The 19,536-nt window shown below is 32.0% G+C and overlaps 6 protein-coding genes across 7 annotated transcripts; 4 read left to right on the forward strand and 2 right to left on the reverse strand.

Annotated features, from left to right (window-relative positions):
- Nucleotides 1–5: 5 nt before the first annotated feature.
- Nucleotides 6–3,827, reverse strand: LOC101501196 (calcium-dependent mitochondrial ATP-magnesium/phosphate carrier protein 3-like). 2 transcript variants are annotated; one of them, XM_004503757.4, is made up of 5 exons: nt 3,612–3,827; nt 2,845–3,400; nt 1,147–1,929; nt 950–1,040; nt 6–535 (listed from the first exon to the last, which is right to left on the reverse strand). In XM_004503757.4, exons 2-5 carry the CDS (start codon nt 3,272–3,274, stop codon nt 343–345), a joined length of 1,497 nt encoding a protein of 498 aa, XP_004503814.1. In that variant the 5' UTR covers nt 3,275–3,400; nt 3,612–3,827; the 3' UTR covers nt 6–342. The 2 variants fall into 2 exon arrangements, with proteins under 2 accessions (XP_004503814.1, XP_004503813.1); XM_004503756.4 differs by lacking the exon at nt 3,612–3,827 and having other exon boundaries at nt 2,845–3,605.
- A 2,980-nt stretch (nt 3,828–6,807) lies between these two features.
- Nucleotides 6,808–8,921, forward strand: LOC101502987 ((+)-neomenthol dehydrogenase-like). The gene is made up of 4 exons (XM_004503762.4): nt 6,808–7,019; nt 7,412–7,670; nt 7,759–7,953; nt 8,242–8,921. Exons 1-4 carry the CDS (start codon nt 6,928–6,930, stop codon nt 8,635–8,637), a joined length of 942 nt encoding a protein of 313 aa, XP_004503819.1. The 5' UTR covers nt 6,808–6,927; the 3' UTR covers nt 8,638–8,921.
- Nucleotides 8,922–9,588: 667 nt separating this feature from the next.
- LOC101502675 (succinate dehydrogenase assembly factor 2, mitochondrial) lies at nt 9,589–11,596 on the forward strand. Its single transcript, XM_004503761.4, has 3 exons — nt 9,589–10,052; nt 11,020–11,088; nt 11,166–11,596. The coding sequence occupies exons 1-3, from the start codon at nt 9,660–9,662 to the stop codon at nt 11,310–11,312; spliced, it is 609 nt and encodes a 202-aa protein (XP_004503818.1). The 5' UTR covers nt 9,589–9,659; the 3' UTR covers nt 11,313–11,596.
- Nucleotides 11,597–12,708: 1,112 nt separating this feature from the next.
- On the forward strand, nt 12,709–13,997 carry LOC101502369 (uncharacterized protein At4g14100-like). The gene is made up of 2 exons (XM_004503760.4): nt 12,709–13,413; nt 13,632–13,997. Exons 1-2 carry the CDS (start codon nt 12,921–12,923, stop codon nt 13,820–13,822), a joined length of 684 nt encoding a protein of 227 aa, XP_004503817.1. The 5' UTR covers nt 12,709–12,920; the 3' UTR covers nt 13,823–13,997.
- A 1,834-nt stretch (nt 13,998–15,831) lies between these two features.
- On the forward strand, nt 15,832–16,908 carry LOC101502039 (uncharacterized protein At4g14100-like). Its single transcript, XM_004503759.4, has 2 exons — nt 15,832–16,440; nt 16,518–16,908. The coding sequence occupies exons 1-2, from the start codon at nt 16,002–16,004 to the stop codon at nt 16,718–16,720; spliced, it is 642 nt and encodes a 213-aa protein (XP_004503816.1). The 5' UTR covers nt 15,832–16,001; the 3' UTR covers nt 16,721–16,908.
- An 81-nt stretch (nt 16,909–16,989) lies between these two features.
- Nucleotides 16,990–19,529, reverse strand: LOC101501711 (uncharacterized). Its single transcript, XM_004503758.4, has 7 exons — nt 19,354–19,529; nt 19,059–19,242; nt 18,924–18,973; nt 18,437–18,737; nt 18,157–18,345; nt 17,520–17,702; nt 16,990–17,409 (listed from the first exon to the last, which is right to left on the reverse strand). Exons 1-7 carry the CDS (start codon nt 19,449–19,451, stop codon nt 17,179–17,181), a joined length of 1,236 nt encoding a protein of 411 aa, XP_004503815.1. The 5' UTR covers nt 19,452–19,529; the 3' UTR covers nt 16,990–17,178.
- Between the last annotated feature and the right edge of the window lie 7 nt (nt 19,530–19,536).

Below are 19,536 nucleotides of genomic sequence, written 5' to 3' on the forward strand. Positions count from 1 at the left end.
AGCCATGCACCAATCTGTATTTATCGGTATATTCACTTTTTACTATAAGAAATTAACAATAGCGAACACAAGTATATCAAAATGAATAACACCTTAACCTTGGTATATATATAGAAATTATAGTCCTAATTTCTCAACCATTTAGTTCAGATAAGCATGGGGAAAAACTTTCTGACTACAAATCATGTTTTAACATCTTCCTTGAAGAATCACTACTTGTAATAGTGCCAACAGGATTAGTTAATCTAACTTCTTTTTTTCGCCACCATCAACAATTCAAGAGATCCTATATAACATTTGAAATTAGCTCGGTTGTCAGCGCAATAACTGTGACTAACAACTCTAATCAAGATCTAAACTTTTCTTCATATTCTCATAAACCATATAAGTAATGCTTGCAGCTGGCACAACTTTGAGGAGATTTGGAATGAGTCCCTTGTAGAACCCTCGAAAGCCTTCGTCCTTAAGAGTTTTCCAAAAAACATCAGACATTCCCCTGTAAGCACTAGAAGTGTTGGTAGGTTGTGCCTGCAGCCTGAGGAGACGCGTGACAATGTAATGTGAGTAAACAACATACATTACATATTGTATCAATTCTAAAACTAGCTATCAAGGACAAATTTGTTGTCATCTGTCGTTATCAAATAACAGCTATAGCACCAGTATTGCATAATTTCAACAAATCGTTTCTGTTCCATGATATGCTATTTAGTACAAAGTATAGCACGCTACAGCACTATAGTTTAGCAAAATTTGAACAATTGATATTTTCTGTTATTTTCTGTTATTTAGTACGCTACAGCACTATAGTCCTAATTTGAACAAGTATAGCAAGCTCCAGCACTATAGTTATTTTCTGGGATTCACCATTGATATCATCTCCTATTCATTATTTGCATTTGGGGGGAGGAGAGAAGAGAAAAACATTACTTCTGGCACACAAATATACCTTGTACGAATAACCTGAAGTGGGTAGACACAAGTAGCTCCAAGAGCTCCCGAAACCGTCCCACATCCGAGTTGTATTAGAGGACCAGGTTCTATAAAGAAGAAAAATGTTGAGTTTGTTAGAAGTGTCTATTTACCAATAATGTGTAAGAATGGAAAAAATGACTAATGATGCAGTTGCAGTAATATCATACATACCACTGTCATGAATAATATATTTCTTGGATACATCTTTCAAGGTGTCATAAGCAGTGAGATCAATGCCTGCATAAGGAATCATTCCAAGAAGAGATGGAACAAGCCCTCTATAGAAAGCCCGGGGTCCCTCTTGGACCCATATATCCTTTGTAAGTTTTCCCAGCTTAGGACCCTTTCCATCTTCAGAAACACAAGTCTGTAACCTAGTTTTAATAAGATCCAATGGATAGATAGCAATCTGTGCAATGGCACCAGCCATGCCACCTGCAAAAAGTCTTCCGGCAGTACCAATATCTGACTTGTTCCCTTGACTATCTCCAATTACATTTTTCAGCATTTCGTAAGCATAAAACTTGATGGCACTCTCTGGCGCTACCTTCACAACATTTAATCCATTACCTCGGAAAAACCCTAATAAACCATCCCGTTGCCATATCTTCATCACTGCTGGCATGATCGAAGCCCGTCCAGTCTGGATTTGTAAGATCACCTTTAGACGATCAAGAGGAGCAGTTGCTGTGCGAGATGCGGCTCCTGCTATTCCACCTGCGATAAAATATCTACTCCTGTGCACATGCTTGCTGATGCCTTCAGGAATCACAGCTTGTTCTCCAATGTCTACAAGACACACCCTCTCCCAATGTTGATATATGTTTTCCATGGTTGCTTCATGAGGATAAAGTAGAAGAAAATCTCTCCATTCTTCAAAAGTGATAATTCCATTATTATCCTTATCAACATGTTCAACAAAGCGAGCAAGTTCCGCCTCATCAATTTCAATACCTGCAACATGAAAGTTGAATTTGCTTACGATAAATACTCTGGGATAAAAATGGAAAAATCTTCCATAAAAGGAAACACTGCCTTAAAAATCTATATAAATAATAAGGTCTAGGCCGATTATCCCACACAAAAAATGTAAGCAAGTAAATAATTATCAAGCATACATTAGAATCCACCATCAACGGTTGAAGTTGAATCAGCCTTCACAAGTCCCAAGCACCACACAAAATCAAATAGTTGTTCACAAATTGCTTTTGAAAAAAATTCTATGAACAACGAACATCATCCAAAGAAACATATATACACCAAAGCTATTAAAAATTATAAAACATCTGCAGTCTCTCAACATTTGTTCATGCATGGTTGATATGAGTTATAATTTATAACTATGGCTACATATGAACTTTTCAAACAGTACATTTATAGCTTCCTTATTTATGTAACTCAATCTCATTTAAAAAGGTTTTAAGAGACAGTTTACTTTGCGATTTTTTTTTCTGTTTTCACTTTTTAAAATTTGTGTGAATTTTACTTGTAATTAAAAAAGATTCTTGAAGTAAACAACCATCTACATTTTCAGAAACAATGAAAATGCCAAAAATTATTGTTTTTATTATTTCCAGAAATGCATCATCTCTAGCTAGAGATAAATCTTCTCTGTTTTCTCTTCAAAAGTCTAGCATCTTATTTGCAACTTAAAATGAACACATATTTAGAAAAGGAAAACTAAAATGTTTTCATAATGTAACCGATCAAGGTTGCAGTTACAGCCACAATAAAAGGAAATGCAAGTTTGAACTTAATGGTTAACATAAAATGTCAACAAGTCTTAGTCCACTGAAGAAAAAGTAAAAACACTAAAAAACATTGACAGTTAACAAAGTAAAGTGAACATAAGAGGGGCTAAAAGAATACCAGCCTTGACAAGTGCATCCCAAAGTTCTTCAGGAAGAATACAACCATTATGTTCAACATCAATAGCTTGAAAAATACGGTAAAGTTCAAGTTCTTTATCATCCATATAACGTCGAAAATCGTGATAATCGATTCTCCCATCTCTATCAGCATCACAAACCTTGAAAAGTTCCTTAGCATATTTATATTCAGGAGGTATCTGAAGTGCAGATAACCCTGCTTCAATGTGAGCATAATCCAAGTAACCATTGTTTGCAGCATCAAAGAAATTAAACAAACTCCGAATTCGAAGTTCCCTCTCTTCTTTAGTCTCACGCAAAGCCAATAGAACATGATCCATCGGCGGGTTGGTTCCACGGCCGTGATCGGCGGCCGGAGATGGTTTTGGTTTGGAAAAACTCATGTCCATGGCTTGGCCTGCTTCAGACATGTTGTTTTTCTTTGATGAATTGAATTTTTCAAATTTCAAAAATTGGTAATTGGTAATGGGGTTTTGTGAACCCAGTGAAGCATTTGAATTGTGAAGAAACGAAAGATGATAACTTTGGCTTCAGATCTGAAGAGAAAATTTGTGGAATTTAATGGGTTAAAATCTCGAAGTCACCATAAAACAGTAACCGAAGGGGAAAAAAATAAAGATTGAATTGAAAAGAAGTCAAAGGAGAGAAGAAAAATAAAATAATAATGAATTAAAAAGATAAAAAAGAGAAAGTTGTGATTAGACTAAGAAGAGTGAAGCGCAATTTAAAAGAGGAAGAAGAAGATACCTGAAATTGAAGAGAGGTTCGTTGTAAAAGGTGATGACGGTTTCTTTATGGAAAATAAAATAAATTAATTAAATGGGATATTATATTAAATAATTTAATGATGAAATGAATGTAATGCGTTACGTTATGTTTGCTGCTGCGGAGTTACCGTAGAAACAGAATGAGAGTAATTAAAGAGGGAAGAGTGTAGAAGGAGAAGGAGAGAGGTAATTAAAATTGAGGGTATTCTGATTTAGGAAATATTTGATTGATTATGATTGTGATGTCTCTCTTTGTACCAGAGTAGCAGCTAGAGCACACAAGAAATGGATATTAATTAACTGTTCGAGGTATATTCCTCTCTACCTCTTCTTTTAGTTTCGGTGAATTGGTACAGTAAACGTGAATTAAATTCATTTTTAAATTTTGTCAATTGTTATAAATTATAAAATAATTATTAAAATGATTTATATTTAAATTTTTATCGTTAGATACGATTATGTGAATATTTAATTCTTTTATATTATATTAATGTTATTATAATATGAATTAATTTTTTTTAAATTTAAATATTTTATGAAATAAATTATTTATAATTATTATTTTATATCAAATCAATGTTATTACAATATACACTCATTTTCTCTTTGCACAGTATCATTAAATTTATTTTTTTTTAAATGATATTGATATACAGTTAATGTGAATAATAACAAAATTTATTGAAAATTATTTTGATTGATATTTTATAATTTTAAAAATATTTTTGTTAATTTATAAAATTTAAAGATAAATATAATCATAATACAAGTTTCAAAGACCAATTTGCATATTAATTCATTTTATTTTGGTAACTAACTATATATATGTATGCTGGCATGTTTAATTTTCTTTTTTAAAAGCTATGATTATCATGGAAATGAGACTTTAGGAGTTGGTAATTTAGTTGAAAGATAAATAAAATTTAATTAATGATTATTTAATTGAAGAATTACATTTGAGAGTTTTTTTAAATGATTTATTGTTAATTGAAGTTCATAAGTCTTTAATATTTTATTAAATGTAACTTTTTTAAAATTGTGGTGACTTAACATGATTTTATCAATATCTTTACCAACTAAAATATATATTTTGTTTCTTGTTTAATTTAATTTTAAATGGTTACTGTGTATTGAAGTCGTAGTTGGTTCAATCGTTTTTATTTTACTCTTTTTTATATTTATTTGACATCAAAAGAATATCTTTTATGAATAATTTGTTATTATTCAATTGTTTATATTAACAAGGTATAATTGAGATTTTGTCTAATTTTATGTATTCTCCTACTCATCTAGGGAGGACAATGGTTTTTCTTTTTTTTACTCAAGGATGACAATAGGTAATTACTCAAAAGTGCAAAAATAGTGTAAAATATAGTTTTATAATTCTCATTCAATCATTCGATCATGGTCATTTAATATGTTAGATGTATTATATAGTTTTTTAACCAACAATAGTTATCAAACTATTTAATATTACCACGAATTATAAGTAAATGTTTCTGTAAAATAATTTTACATCTTTAATACATTACTTTTATTTTAATGACTTAGTGTATACTTGTAAAAAACATACTCTAATTGAATACGATAGTATTTTCATTAACGAGTATGTATACTTGACGGCAACATTTGTTAATATATTTATAGATACATTTTGGCTATATAAATAAAGATTTCTTATATTATTAATGAATTATAACGATTAAATTATTAAAAATATTTAACTTTTATTAAAAAAGATTCTAAAAAATCAAAGGCAAAGAGGGGCATCCATTGGCTTAGAGACCCTCCCTCTTTCACAAATCCATTCATATATATATATATATATATATATATATATTTGACGTAAAAAAAATACTTAATACATCTTATTTAATATTCACGTATATATTCAATACAATTTGGCCCTGTTTAATATATTTTAAGATCTATCTCTTTTGAGGAATAAAACTTTTTATATTAATAAGACATAATAATTAAACTCTATAAATATCCATGTATGAACCATCAAAATTGAATATTTAGTATTTACATGACCCCTTTAGAGAATCATTTGCCTGATATTATAATCTTTTTTGAGTTATTTATATTTTAATCTTTTGTTCTTCTTTATTTATATTTTAATCTAGTTTAATACTCCCCTTGCTATCGCATGATATGTCTCCATGTAATTGAAAATAAAACTATAATGTGAAATTAAAAACAAAACAATCTAAATAACATTAATCAAGGCTCGCATAATAACAATTTTTTTGGGTACATTTACAAATTAAAATTTTGTTATAAAAGTTCAGTGTACTAATGTTTATTCAATGATCAAACATAATATTATGTGTTACATTAAATATATTATTGTTGTATTTTAATTAAATTAAATAGTTTTATCTGTAATGTTGGACAGATTGTTGATCAACTTTTGAATTTAGTGATCAAATATACTTTTGTGATTTAAGTCTCAAATTTAATGCCTATTAAAAGAGTCTCAAATTTAATAATTTTATGTTTCTAATACTAATGTTCACCTGTTTGTATGCTCCTCTAACTAATCCCTATGAATTACAGTCTGAGAAATGAAGGATCTTGACTCTTGCTATTATCTTTCTTGAGACTCTTCTGTACTGTATTGATACTTAGCTAATTCTTGAATTTTATTGCCATTTACTGAAACAATAACATTTATTGAAAATTTAAATATGAAGGATCAAAGGTGTTTTCATATTGGCCTTCCAGTTATTTTTCCATACTTTCTACCACAAAAGAGGAACGGCCTCTTCTCATATATTTGAAATTAATAAAAGTATTCTTCTTTACATGACACATACAACCTTCCATTTTTAGAACATGTATGTTAATGGAGTTCACATGGGAAGTTGCATTGCATTGTCCTAATTAATTTTTTGATGAAATAAATTTTCCAACTAAAATAACCTACAAGAAATTTCCTTTAAAATATGCCTAACAAAAGTTGTATAAATACATATGTTTTAAAAATTATGACATTTATGTTGTATAATTATATTTTGATAAGACTTAAAATATTAATAAGTTTTCTATTTATTTTGAGAAATGGAGAGTATTCCTACCTACAAAAGTTATCCTAAAGTCTAGTTCTACCCTTTTGACCAAAAGGCCAACATTGGTGCTTAGACCAACAACGTGGCATGCATTTTCATGTTTGATACATTTTTTTCCTATGCACTTGCAACCTCAATGTCACACTATCTCTAACTTCTATCAATCAAAATTTCAAACATCAATTGGTGCTAATTTAATATTCCTAAAAGACATAGAAAGAAATGGGGCACAGAGAAAAATCAAAAGACCGAAAAGATAAGAGATTGCAAGAGATATCACTTTTGAGGACCATTCCTTATTCTGATCACCAAAGGTAGGGTTGCATTTTCTATGTGGTTTCTTTGTTGGGTGCATTTATGGGTTTGAAACAAAGTCAACCTCTTAAATAGATTTATGGATTTTCAATGATTAACGTTTCACTTTCAACTCGATGATACCTAAAAGAAATAGAATTATATCTATGTATTAATATCAACTTTTGTATCAATTGTTAACAATCCTTAATCGATGGAATTAATGAATACTATCTACAGTTCTTTTTATAAAAGAATGTTGGATCAATAAAAATTAATATATTTAATTTATAATATTGATCAAATACATCTGTTTTTATTGACATAATTTTTCTCTTGTAAAAAGAAGTGAGACAGAGTAACATTATGGTCAATTAACACGTGTTTTATTTGACTTTGGACTTATATATAGGTGGTGGTCTAAGGAAACAATTGCTGTGGTCACTGGTGGAAATAGAGGAATTGGATTTGAAATTTCTAGACAACTTGCTGATCATGGAGTAACTGTAATACTAACATCAAGAGATGCTAATGTTGGTGTTGAATCAATTAAGGTTTTGCAAGAAGGTGGTCTTGATGTGGAATGTCATCAACTTGATGTATTAGATTCTTCATCCATTAGCCAATTCTCTGAATGGTTAAAGGAAAATTATGGTGGCTTAAATATTCTGGCAAGTTTATAAAACATATGGTTGCTAGCTTAATCTAGTTGCAAAATGCCTTAATAAAATTAGATATATTAATATCATATATGTGCAGGTGAACAATGCAGGTGTGAATTTCAATTTTGGGTCAGATAATTCTGTTGAAAATGCTCAACAGGTTATTGAAACAAATTATTATGGAACCAAACGTATGATTGAAGCTATGATTCCATTGATGAAGGCATCTACCGCTGGTGGCCGAATTGTAAATGTGAGCTCACGTCTAGGTCGACTAAATGGAAAACGAAACGTAGGTAACAGCTAATTACTAATAGTGACTGTTTAAAAAGAAAACATTATATACCTACGATATGTGTATGTGTATGAAATTAAACATAAATGTTTTACTAGCACTCTTCATCTATAAATAGATAAAGAATGTTTAAGTGGTTTAATTAAAATAAACAAATAACTCTATCTATGAGTGTCATTGGCCTATGCTTTTTACATTGTCAGTGTCAATGTATTTGTGTCATGTCAGGTGTCTATGTCGGAGTCTATACTTGATAAATTCTAAGTTGTTTGTGGTAATTAACAGAGATTGGAGAATGATGCTCTGAGAGAGCAACTAAGTGATGTGAAAAACCTTACAGAGGAACTAATTGATGGTGTTGTGACAAATTTTCTACAACAAGTAGAAGATGGAACATGGAAATCAGGAGGATGGCCTCGAAGATTTACGGATTATTCGGTGTCGAAACTAGCTGTTAATGCTTATACAAGGTTTATGGCAAAGAAACTTTGTGATAGAGTTGATGGTGAAAAGATTTTTATTAATTGTTATTGTCCTGGTTGGGTGAAAACAGCTCTTACAGGTTATGCAGGAAGTGTTACAGTTGAGGAAGGTGCTGATACTGGAGTTTGGCTTTCTCTTATTCCTGAACAAGCAATTACAGGGAAGTTTTTTGCAGAGAGAAGAGAAATTCATTTTTAAGATGGTGAGGGAATATGATAGTGACTTGAAGAACCGAATTAGAACAAAGTGCAATGGAAAGAAATGTTGAAAAATCTAACTTAGTTGTTTATAAGTGTGAAGGACTTTACATTTTGTCATTGTGACTTATATGAGATTATTTGAGGCAATTTCATGATCATCCTCTGTAGAATTGTTACCATGTTTGAATGTTGTTGTTATTATGTATCATGCATTTGAGACACGTTCTTTTTGCGAGTTCTTTCTTATAGAAATTAATTTGATATATATGCTTCATTAGACAATGCAGACACCCTAAAACAAGAATTGTTTGTTTTTTCTTCCATTAACTTTTACTATGGTTGTTGTTGCTCAGTCAGGATATATACTATTGCCTTTACTTATTAACTAAGTGCAATAGTTTTACAGATAGAGCATAGAACTGAACTATTTTTTTTATTCCTCTATTGAACTGTCAAGTAGTAAGCTTTTATTTCAAAAAATTTAACATTAATGAAATAATTTAAAATGACAAATACTTAATTTAAGGGTATCATGGTTGAGGCATTACTATAACATCACAATGGAGCACCTCCATTTTGTTTGTCAAATGGATCTCAAAAAATAAAAGTGATGTAATAATCATTCTTCTCTATAAATATCATATATTTTTTTATAAATGATGCATCCACCGTATAGATATCTAAATATATCTTAATTTAATGAGTACTAAACAAAATTTCATAATCTATTTATACAAAATATTAAAAGCAACGATTTTTTGTTTAGGTGAGCACAAAGACTATTGTATTTAAAAAACTCATTATTAAGAAAAGAAAATAGCATTAAAAAGATGTAACATGTATATTGACCAAACATTAGGTCGTCGTAAAATAATAACAATTAATAAAAATTTGCCTCAGTCCAATATTTTTTTTTAAAAAAGGAGTTAGTTGTGAGTTGTGACGTGGGCGAAGAATTACGGTGTGTGGAGGAAAAAATAGCCACGGTAGCAGGAAGGAAGGTAGAAAAAAGGTTGGTCGATGTTAGCAATAAGAAGAATAGAGAGAGAGAGAGAGAAAATAAAGATTTACGTAATCGGAAGAATGGGCTGTTCTTCTGTGTTTATGAAAAGAGTGTTCCACAGAGTGTTCAATTCCTCAGCGAACACCCTTGTTAGGCCTCTTTCTGGATATTATAGGATTTCCCCTTTCACCTCCCACACTGATAATAACGATACTGTTACTCCCTCCGACTCGCTTCAGATCGATTTATCCAATCAAGAGGCCAAAAGACGGTTGTTCAACAGGCTTTTATATAGAAGCAAGCAACGAGGTTTCCTCGAACTCGATTTGGTTCTCGGTAAATGGGTTGAGGACAATATTCACTCCTTGGATCATAATCACATTCCATCTCTCATTTATCTCCTCGACCTCGTATTTTCCTTTTCCTTTTCATTACTACTCATTTCTCTTATATTTATTTGCTAATAGCTTATTTATTTATTCAAATTTACTTTTAATTCATCTTTACTTAGTGTCCCTCCTAAACTGTGAATATTACTGATGAGTTTAAGTCTAGTTCTATCAGTTAGACCTAGTTATCTTTCGGTCAAATTTTAGATTATTAGGACCCCATTCTCCTATTAATCGGAGGGTTCAGACAAATAAATGTTTATTTAACTTGACTCTAAGAGGATGGATGGAATTTGAGAATTTTTATGAACTTCATATTTTGTATGATTGCATTTTAATACAAAATTCAAACCTTAAAACCTTTGCTTTAACAATTTAATTTAGGGGCTAATGGTATCAATTTCAGAGGTAAACTGTGTGTCTATTTAAATGGGCTATAGAGCCTGGCCACAGAAGCCTGCATGGATGTTCCAAATGCGAGTTTGTGTTCTGTCTGTGTATGCAAATGGACTTCATTCAATTAATTTTATCTCTGCAATGATCTCTATGCAGTATGCACCTATGCTTCAGTTCGGCTTATTTTGCCTATTAGACATTGATGCATCTACTTTTAGAAGGGACAATTAGTTTGGAATTTTATTAATGAAAAGTTTAGCAGCTTTCTTTGCACACAATGAAGGATGAAACCATGATTTGCATCTTGCTTGTTGGTGAAAGTAATCCAAAAGAAGTTGCTAAGGATAATTCTAATATAACAGTGCCTTTGGAACTTATCTACTTTGAACACCCTTATGATCCAAACTAGATCCCTGAGTCTGTAAATGATAAGGGTGTGCGTGATAAGTGTATATATTTTGTCAGGGATTAAGTTTGCATGTCTTGAATGGGAAATGGAAATGTGTTAGAAACTAGTTGCTCAACTTTTTGAGAGATAGATATCTTGATTAGAATCTATGTCAGCTTCAAAATCTTACTTCTGGTTATGCAGGAAAATCCAGATTTATGGAAATGGTTATCTGGGCAGGAGGAACCCCCAGAATCAATAAGCATTAATCCTGTGAGTCTCATTTTGATATTTAAATGAAATTCCAATTTATTAAGGGTTTGTGCTCATGCTAGTCGTTTGTTGCTTAGGTCTTTGCTGCAGTTCGAGAAGGAGTTATGAAGAATCTTAACAGCCATTCTGCTCCTGAAACAAGAGCAACACCTGGGCAGCCATGGGTAAGAGGCTGGGACGATAACAAGAAATTTCCGGGCGGCCCAAGCACCGGGAATCAGTAGCTTGAGAAAAAATGATATTGTCTTGGTAACAATAAATGAATTCTTGTATACCATATTTGTTATACTATAAATAAGGTCTGAATAACTTGAACTTGTTTGTTGAAGGCATATTAGGTACTAGAGATCAGTATAAAAGAAAAAAAAAAAGAGTGAAAACTAGAAGCTTGTGGCTTTCACTTTCATCTATTAGATATTTATGGTTGGTGGTTACATATTAAACCTTTATAAACAGCATGTTTTTATAGCTTAGTAATAAAACATTTGATTATGGATTTTTCTTTTCATGTTCTAACAGTTGATCTTAATTTGCATTCTGTAGATGTGAAATCTTATCTTTGGTCATTTTGGTTTGAAAGATTTTTCCTTATATTGTACTATTTCTGACTTACTGCATTTGTTCATTCTGTTGATATTTGAGAACAAAGAAATAAGCTGCACGAATTTAACACATAAATCAATGGCATCATTTTATTTTGACAGTAAATTAAATTCAATCCACTGAAATCAGCAAATTATATCATCGTTACTACAAGGAATGGTTTCGTAGGTGAATGACAAACGTGTTAGGTAAATTTCTTTGCAAAATCGAAGTTGCAAATTTATTGGTTTGATGTGTTGTTTTTAGAATAAATTCAAGTCATAAACGTTGGTCTAATTAATATCTGAATTTTATGAATTGAAAAATACATATATGAAATTATAAAAAATTAATCAAAATAATTTATATTTAAATTTTTAAGGTTAGGGACTACAATTTGTTATGATAATTAAATATTTAATGTTTTTACCTTGATCTTATATTAATATTATTACAATGTAGATTAATTTTCTTACAAAATTTAAATCTTTCATAAAATAATTTGTCTACAATTTTTCTACACTTGCTCACAATTTTGCTATGAAATGAAAAAAATTTATTGACAAATTTGTACTTGAAAAAATGAATATCTAATAACAAAAGTTTATAAAGAAATTATTTTGATTGATATTTTACAATTTCAAATATGTATTTGTTAATTTACAAAGTTTAAAGACTAATTAAGCAACATTTACGATTTCAAAAATTAAAATCTTTAATAAGAGTTGGACTCATATTGTTTTTAAAAGCTATTTACACTATATATATATATATATTAAATCGTTAAAATAATACTTGAAAAAAATAAAATTTGGATAATTAAATCTCTGTTAATAATTAAATCTCCGAAAATTAGGATAATTTAGGCAATTTTTGTTTTCATTTTTTTTATTTAACATTCTAACAAAATCATTCAATATAAAAGGATTGTTCAATTAAAATACCAGTAATATTTGAAGAATTCTAAAAAGGAATCCTAACATATCCATATCCAAAAATATGGAACCAAAAGTGTGCCAAAACAATAATATATCTATGTAGACGATGATGCTTGAATGCTAAAGAAAACAAAATGATCTGTTTTTAATTAATTAATGATTATTGTTAGGATTTATTTTTGTGACTAAACCAAAAATAAGGGTTGGGAGTTGGGAAACGTTGAAACGCATTATTTTGAGTGATTATATCTTATCCACGTGATTCATAGTTCATAGTTACATTACATATCTTCCTTCCCAAATCAATCAGCAATGGCCTCTGTCACATTTGAAAGAAACCACATTTGTTTGTGTTTATGTTTGTGTCTCTTCCTTCAAGTCTCCGCAATAAAACCGGCATCGTCAACTTCTACTTCGGACCCAATTCCATCGGCGTGGCCGGAACAGTTCCACTCGGTTCTGTTCATAAACAGAAGCGGCAATCTCCAAAAAACTGATTTATGGTACGATTGGCCCAATGGACGCAACTTCAACATCATCCAGCATCAGCTTGGAATTCTCAAATACGACCTTGAATGGAACAATGGCACCTCCTTTATCTACACTCTCGACCCTTTCAACCACACTTGCAAATTACTTCATTTCGATGTCGGTATTCTCCGACCTAATTGGCTCGATGGTGCTACCTATTTGGGTCAACAATATGTCGACAATTTTCTCTGTAATGTTTGGGAGAAAGTCGACTTTATTTGGTACTACGAGGATGTCCTTACTCAAAGACCTGTTAAGTGGATCTTCTACTCCGGTTAGTTATGCTTTTATGCCTTATTACTCAATCCTTATGATAAGAACTCAACCCAAAGATTAGTCAATTAAGCACCACGTTGATAACTTTTATATACTTAATGTGTACTCATAACAGTTTGCTACTTACAAAAATATGTTATGTTTATTAAATTAATAGTACTTGTGTTACCGGTGACCGGAAATTCTGATATATATGATGATGGTTGGTGAGTGCAGGAATGATTGCTCACGTGATGACATTTGAGGTTGGTGCAGTGCTGGATGATGCCCATTGGCAGGCTCCTGTTTACTGTTTTAGTGAGTCTGAGCCTGAACTCCAGACACACAACAGAAGGAGCGACTCCTTATTATCAGATTTAGGACCTTCTGCTGGTTTTCGTGGGACGTTAATGAGTCAGATGAGATGAGATAGGCCACCCAACATTACCATATATTAAAGTAATTGTGAGACTAGTATTTGTACTGTATCTCTATCTATATGCATTTTGTTTTGTTGGGATGCATATTAAGCTATTAATTGTAAAAGAACCATTGGTTTTTCTTTGCATAATCCAAAGTCCAAACATGTATGTTTCAAGTCTTCCCAGGTATCTTCTATCAAAGTCTTGTTGGAAGCTGCACTGTAATTCTAAGTTTGGCTATTTGTTCTTGAAGTAGAATTCAGATAGACCTAGCCGACAATGTATTGTGACCTAGGTTTGTGTGTAGGTGAATAGAATGACTAACTTAGATTTTCTGGCTGAACACTTTGTCTATTTATAAGGCCTCATAGGCCTTGGTCTCCTAGTCTCCATTAACCCCCCACCATGGATTGAGTGGGTGAAGTTGTTACTTTTTCTTGTACACATGTTAAATGATCTTTGACTCCTTTTTTTCTTGTGTGGTACCCCTATGTTTCATGTGCTCTATCCGTGTGTTGTCTAATTTGATCAAGTAAAAGGACACGTGTTTGACATGATCTCTTTGATAATACTCGGATTATGGGTCATTATGTTCGGATATTGGGTCTATATGACCTTTGTGTAGCAGGCTGAGTTATTGGCTAAAGTTATGACAGTCCACTATTGTTCACGCAAAGGTTAATTCCTTGAGCTGAGCTAGATATGGTCTTGATCAGCTCTGGAGGTTGGGATGGTTAAGATGAGTAGATGACCGTGTTGTTCTTCCTTTCTTGTGGCTTGAGGGGATGAGGTAACAAACAATCCGTGAAAGAGACATTTGATGAATAGTACTGATTACTGAATGATTTGGAGATTTTGCTTGATCACGAGAGACAATGCTTGGCCTTCATCATAAATTCACTTCTATGACTGGTATACCAAGCATCTCTGACTTTTAGAATCAGTACAGAGATGTTAGATTGATAGAAGATTATCTCCCAATTTGCTCATTTGTGGTGCATAACATTGATTAGTTTGATGGAATGGCTTTCCATCTAAGTCTGCACAAATATATCTTGTTTCCATCAAAGTCTGCACAAATATATCTTGCCGCAACAGATAATTGCAAATTGAACCAAATCATAGTGTAATATAATATGTATGTACCTATGCTTCCGTTCGGGTTATTTTGCCTGTTATCTATTGCTGCATCTGCTTTAAGAGAGGACAATTATGTTTGGAATCTTATTAGTGAAAAGTTCAGTATCTTTCTTTGCACACATTAAAGGATAAAATGGCAATTTGCATCTTGCTTGTTAGTGAACGTAATCCAAAAGAAATTTTTGAGAATAATTCTAATATACTAATATAGTGCCTTTGGAACTTATCTACTCTGTACATCCTTATGATCGAAACTAGATCCCGAGTTTGTAAATGATAAGGGTGGTGATGGTTTTGTTAGGGGATTAATTTTGCAAGTCTGGAAATGGAAATGTATTAGCAACTAGTTGCTTAAGTTTAGGAGAGACAGATATCTTGATTTGAGTCTATGTTTGCTTCAAAATCCTACTTTTGTTATGCAGGAGAATCAGCCCCATCACTGGGAATCAGTAGCGTGAGAATAATTATTGTCTTTGTAACAATAAATGAATTCTTGTATACCATCTTTGTTACAAACTTACGATAAATGAAGACTTGGAGGCTATTGTTAGCTAATTGAGATGAACTAACTCTTTACAATTTACATTTTGATTATTAATATCTATCAATATAAAATATAAAATATAAAATTAGTAAAATTAGTTATTTTATTTACTAATTTAGGAGATCAGTTAGTTGATTAAATATGGTTTGTTAGGTGGTTAGACATAGTTAATTAAGTTTGAAATATATTTTATAAATAAATCTATTATATTTATTGTCTTAGTATTTTTTTAATCATCGATATAAAATATTCTAAGGAATTTTATATTTATCAAACTCTGAAATGTATTTTTAATATAAGATTCATCTTGGATGTGTGGTTTCTAACAAAAGTATATGATAAAACTTTATGGATGATATTTTGTTGATTGATGAGTAACCAAAGCAAAAACAAGGATTGAGAAACATTAATCAAGTGAAATTTGAGTGGTATATATCTGACACACGTCCTTGATACAATACATATCTTCGAAATTCAGCAACGGGATCTGCCACTAACAACATGTGTTTGTATTTGTGTCTCTTCTTCCTCTTCTTTGAACTCTCAACTTGTGACCCAATCCCAGCTCCCTGGCCGGAACAGTTCCACTCAGTCATGTTCGTAAACAGGAGTGGTGATCTCCACCAGACTGATTTATGGTACGATTGGCCTAATGGACGCAACTTCAACATCAACCAGTATCAGCTTGGAATTCTCAAATACGACATTGAATGGAACAATGGCACCTCCTTTATCTACACTCTCGACCCTTTCAACCACACTTGTCAACTACTTCATTTCGAGGTCGGTATTCTCCGACCAAACTGGCTCCTTGGTGCTAACTATTTGGGCCAACAATATGTGGACAATTTCCTTTGTAATGTTTGGGAGAAAGTTGAGTTTATTTGGTACTACGAGGATGTCCTCACTCGAACACCTGTCAAGTGGATCTTCTATGACGGTTACTTACTTACTTATGCTTTTATATCTATACTGACTATTCCTTCATAATTAATGACTGATGGTTGATGTGTGCAGGAATGACTTTTCATGTGATGACATTTGAGGTCGGTGCAGTGCTGGATGATGCCCATTGGCAGGCTCCTCTCTACTGTTTTAGTGACCCTGACCCTGAACTCCACCAGACACACACCACAAGGAACAATTCCTTAGTACTAGTAGATTCAGAACTTGCTGTTCTTAGTGCTTTTCGTCGGACATTAATGAGTCACATGAGATGAAATCTGCACTTTCTTTTGTTGGGGATTTATATTAAGCCATTTATTTCTTCAAGTTGTTGGGTCCTGAGGGAAGTCTAGACAAGTATCACATTCAGGCTTGAGCTAAAAGCAACCACATAAACAGATTGGAGACAACATATATACTCGAAACTTTAAGACAATAAGTATATGAGTCATTTCACTTTAAATATTGTTCAATATTTACTATTGATTGTTTTAATACGTGCAATTAACCTTAAAATGACGATTAAAAATGAACAAATTGAATATTTATTTATTTATGGATATGATAAAGCAGTTTATTTATTTTTGTGAGTGGTATTAGTACATGCCAAGCTTTGACAGTATGATCCCACACTGCATATGCATCAAGTTTTGGCTTAATAGTAGGCTTTATCAAATCACGGTGACTCACTATAGTTCTAGCAAAACCACTGTGACACCAAACATACACGAATTCACAATGCATTAGCCTTGTTTTGCAGGCATTGAAGCACATTGTCATAGCTTTTTGTGAAAGAATCCAGCACCTCATGTTGCAATTGTGATCCAACATAACTCCAATCAACCCCCAACTTCTCAATTGCATTGTAAATGTGTTCAGCCTCTGATACTTTTGAATCAATGGTTCTTGAAACAATACCATGGTCCATAAATGCTTTAAGAGCATGTTCTGGTAAGGTTGAAATCTGTATGATATGCACCAAACAATAACAACTTCAATTCAGTAACCTTATAATAAATAAATGATTGACCGAATTTTACCATTTGCTTACCAAGGATTACTATTATGGCTTACCGTATCAGGTCCAATAAGAGAATCAACATAAAAAGTATCAGGGTAAGATGAATTTTTCACATTTGTTGATGCCCACATCAATCTTTGCTTCTTGGCACCTCTCTTCTCCAGGGATTTCCATCTTGGACCAGAAAATGTTTTCTGGTAAATCTGGTAAGCTAACACTGCTTGAGCAACCGCACCCTGAAACAATCATTACAACAGTTTCAGACAAGTAAAAAAATACATGTTGGCGCAAGCATAAAGTGGCTCAAGCCCTCGCATTATAAAAAAAAATATCATTTTTCTATAAGAAATTATAATTATGATAACTAAAATACATGAAATAGTCTCATAAGTACAACTCAGATGTTAAAAAAATGCAGAGACATTTGATATGTTGGAGCGCAGGCTCAGACCTATAATACCAAGTTAGACCTACACATATGTGTTGAATCAGTCTTGGAAAGCCTCTTAGTCAACATATTTTCAATCAACAATTTATTTTGTAACTTGATCAAATTGGTTTTAAAATATGAGCTGTTGGATTAAATCTTCATCCATAAACCGAGATCTATTGACTGCACCAAATCCAAAATTGTCCAACACAATCAAAAACAAAAACCACAAAAATTGAGGAGAAAAAAATGCTTCACACCTTTCCTGTGAGATCAAGAGCCTCAACAGTACCAATCTGTTCAAGTTTCTTGTCAATTGTAGTATCCACTCTACTAATATAAAATGCTGCTGCACTTCTAACCTTAGATAAATCATTCATACTACAAGCTTCAAGACCATCCAAATAAGCATTAATTACTTCTTCATATCTAGGGAGAGAGAATATGAGCTGTTCAAAAATACACATAAAAACTATAAGCATATATTGCTACTGCATCCTATAAGAATCAAATTTTGTGACATCAAAATATAAAACTTACAGTGACATTTACACTTATCCCTAGAGATATAACTTCCTTTATTGAAGGAATGGATTCATCAGTTGCAGGAAGTTTAATAAAAACATTTGGACATCCAACCATTTTGTGAAGCCATATGGCTGCATCAATTGTTCCTTTGGTATCATTTGCAAGCTTGGGAGAAACTGCTATAGATACATGTCCATCTAAACTATCTTTTTCATTGTATATTGGATCCAAGAGTTTGCATGTATCATGTATGTCCTTCACAACCAATTCCCAGTAGGCATTTTCTATGCCTTTCCCTGCATCTACCAACTCCCTGCTTAACCGTCAATCAAATTCGTATCATTTTACATTAGATTTGATTTCTCCAAAGTAAACGGCTTAATTTAGAATGTTAAGCGAGTAATATTAGCTATTAATGAATAAATCTTAAGAAAGTGAATAACACTTCCACATGATGATGATTATTAGTAGCATATAGTAATAGAAGCAAAAAAATTACCTCAACTGCTGATTGTAAGCACTTGATGATGATATAGCTTTTTCAAATATCTGTAGTGAAATAAAGGCCAATAAATATAACAATGTTGTTTTGTAGAGAAAGTAGATATAGGTAAAGGAAAAATGAAGAGAATACCGCAGGGTTGGTAGTAACACCTCTGATTCCAGAATCAATGAATGGAATCAAATCTGAAATGGGTCGACAGAGATTGTCATAGTAAGGACTCTGTCTATGCTTCTCATAAAGATCTTTCAGAATACTACTTCTCATTGTCACCGTGTTATTACTATCATTCATTTTTGCATATAAACACTTGAAGCTGTGGATTCAAAATTGCAAGTACAAAAACAAAAATAAGAGTTAACAAGTGTTTATTATATACTGTTCAACTCTTTTTATAGTTGAAAAATGTGGCAACTAACTAACTAACCTTAAGGGTTTATAATAATATTGCAACAAACTTGGTCTACTGTGGAACTTGAAATACACTGCTTTGTTCTTGATAGGTATTTGTGTAACACAAGCCATGCCAATGGAGACACAATTCTAAATAAAAAGACAATAATTTGGTCGGATTCAAAATTGGTCTTCAATGAAAAATAATTTGTAGGGA

This window comes from Cicer arietinum, chromosome 6 (assembly GCF_000331145.2).
Source record: "Cicer arietinum cultivar CDC Frontier isolate Library 1 chromosome 6, Cicar.CDCFrontier_v2.0, whole genome shotgun sequence".
Classification (NCBI taxonomy): domain Eukaryota; kingdom Viridiplantae; phylum Streptophyta; class Magnoliopsida; order Fabales; family Fabaceae; genus Cicer; species Cicer arietinum.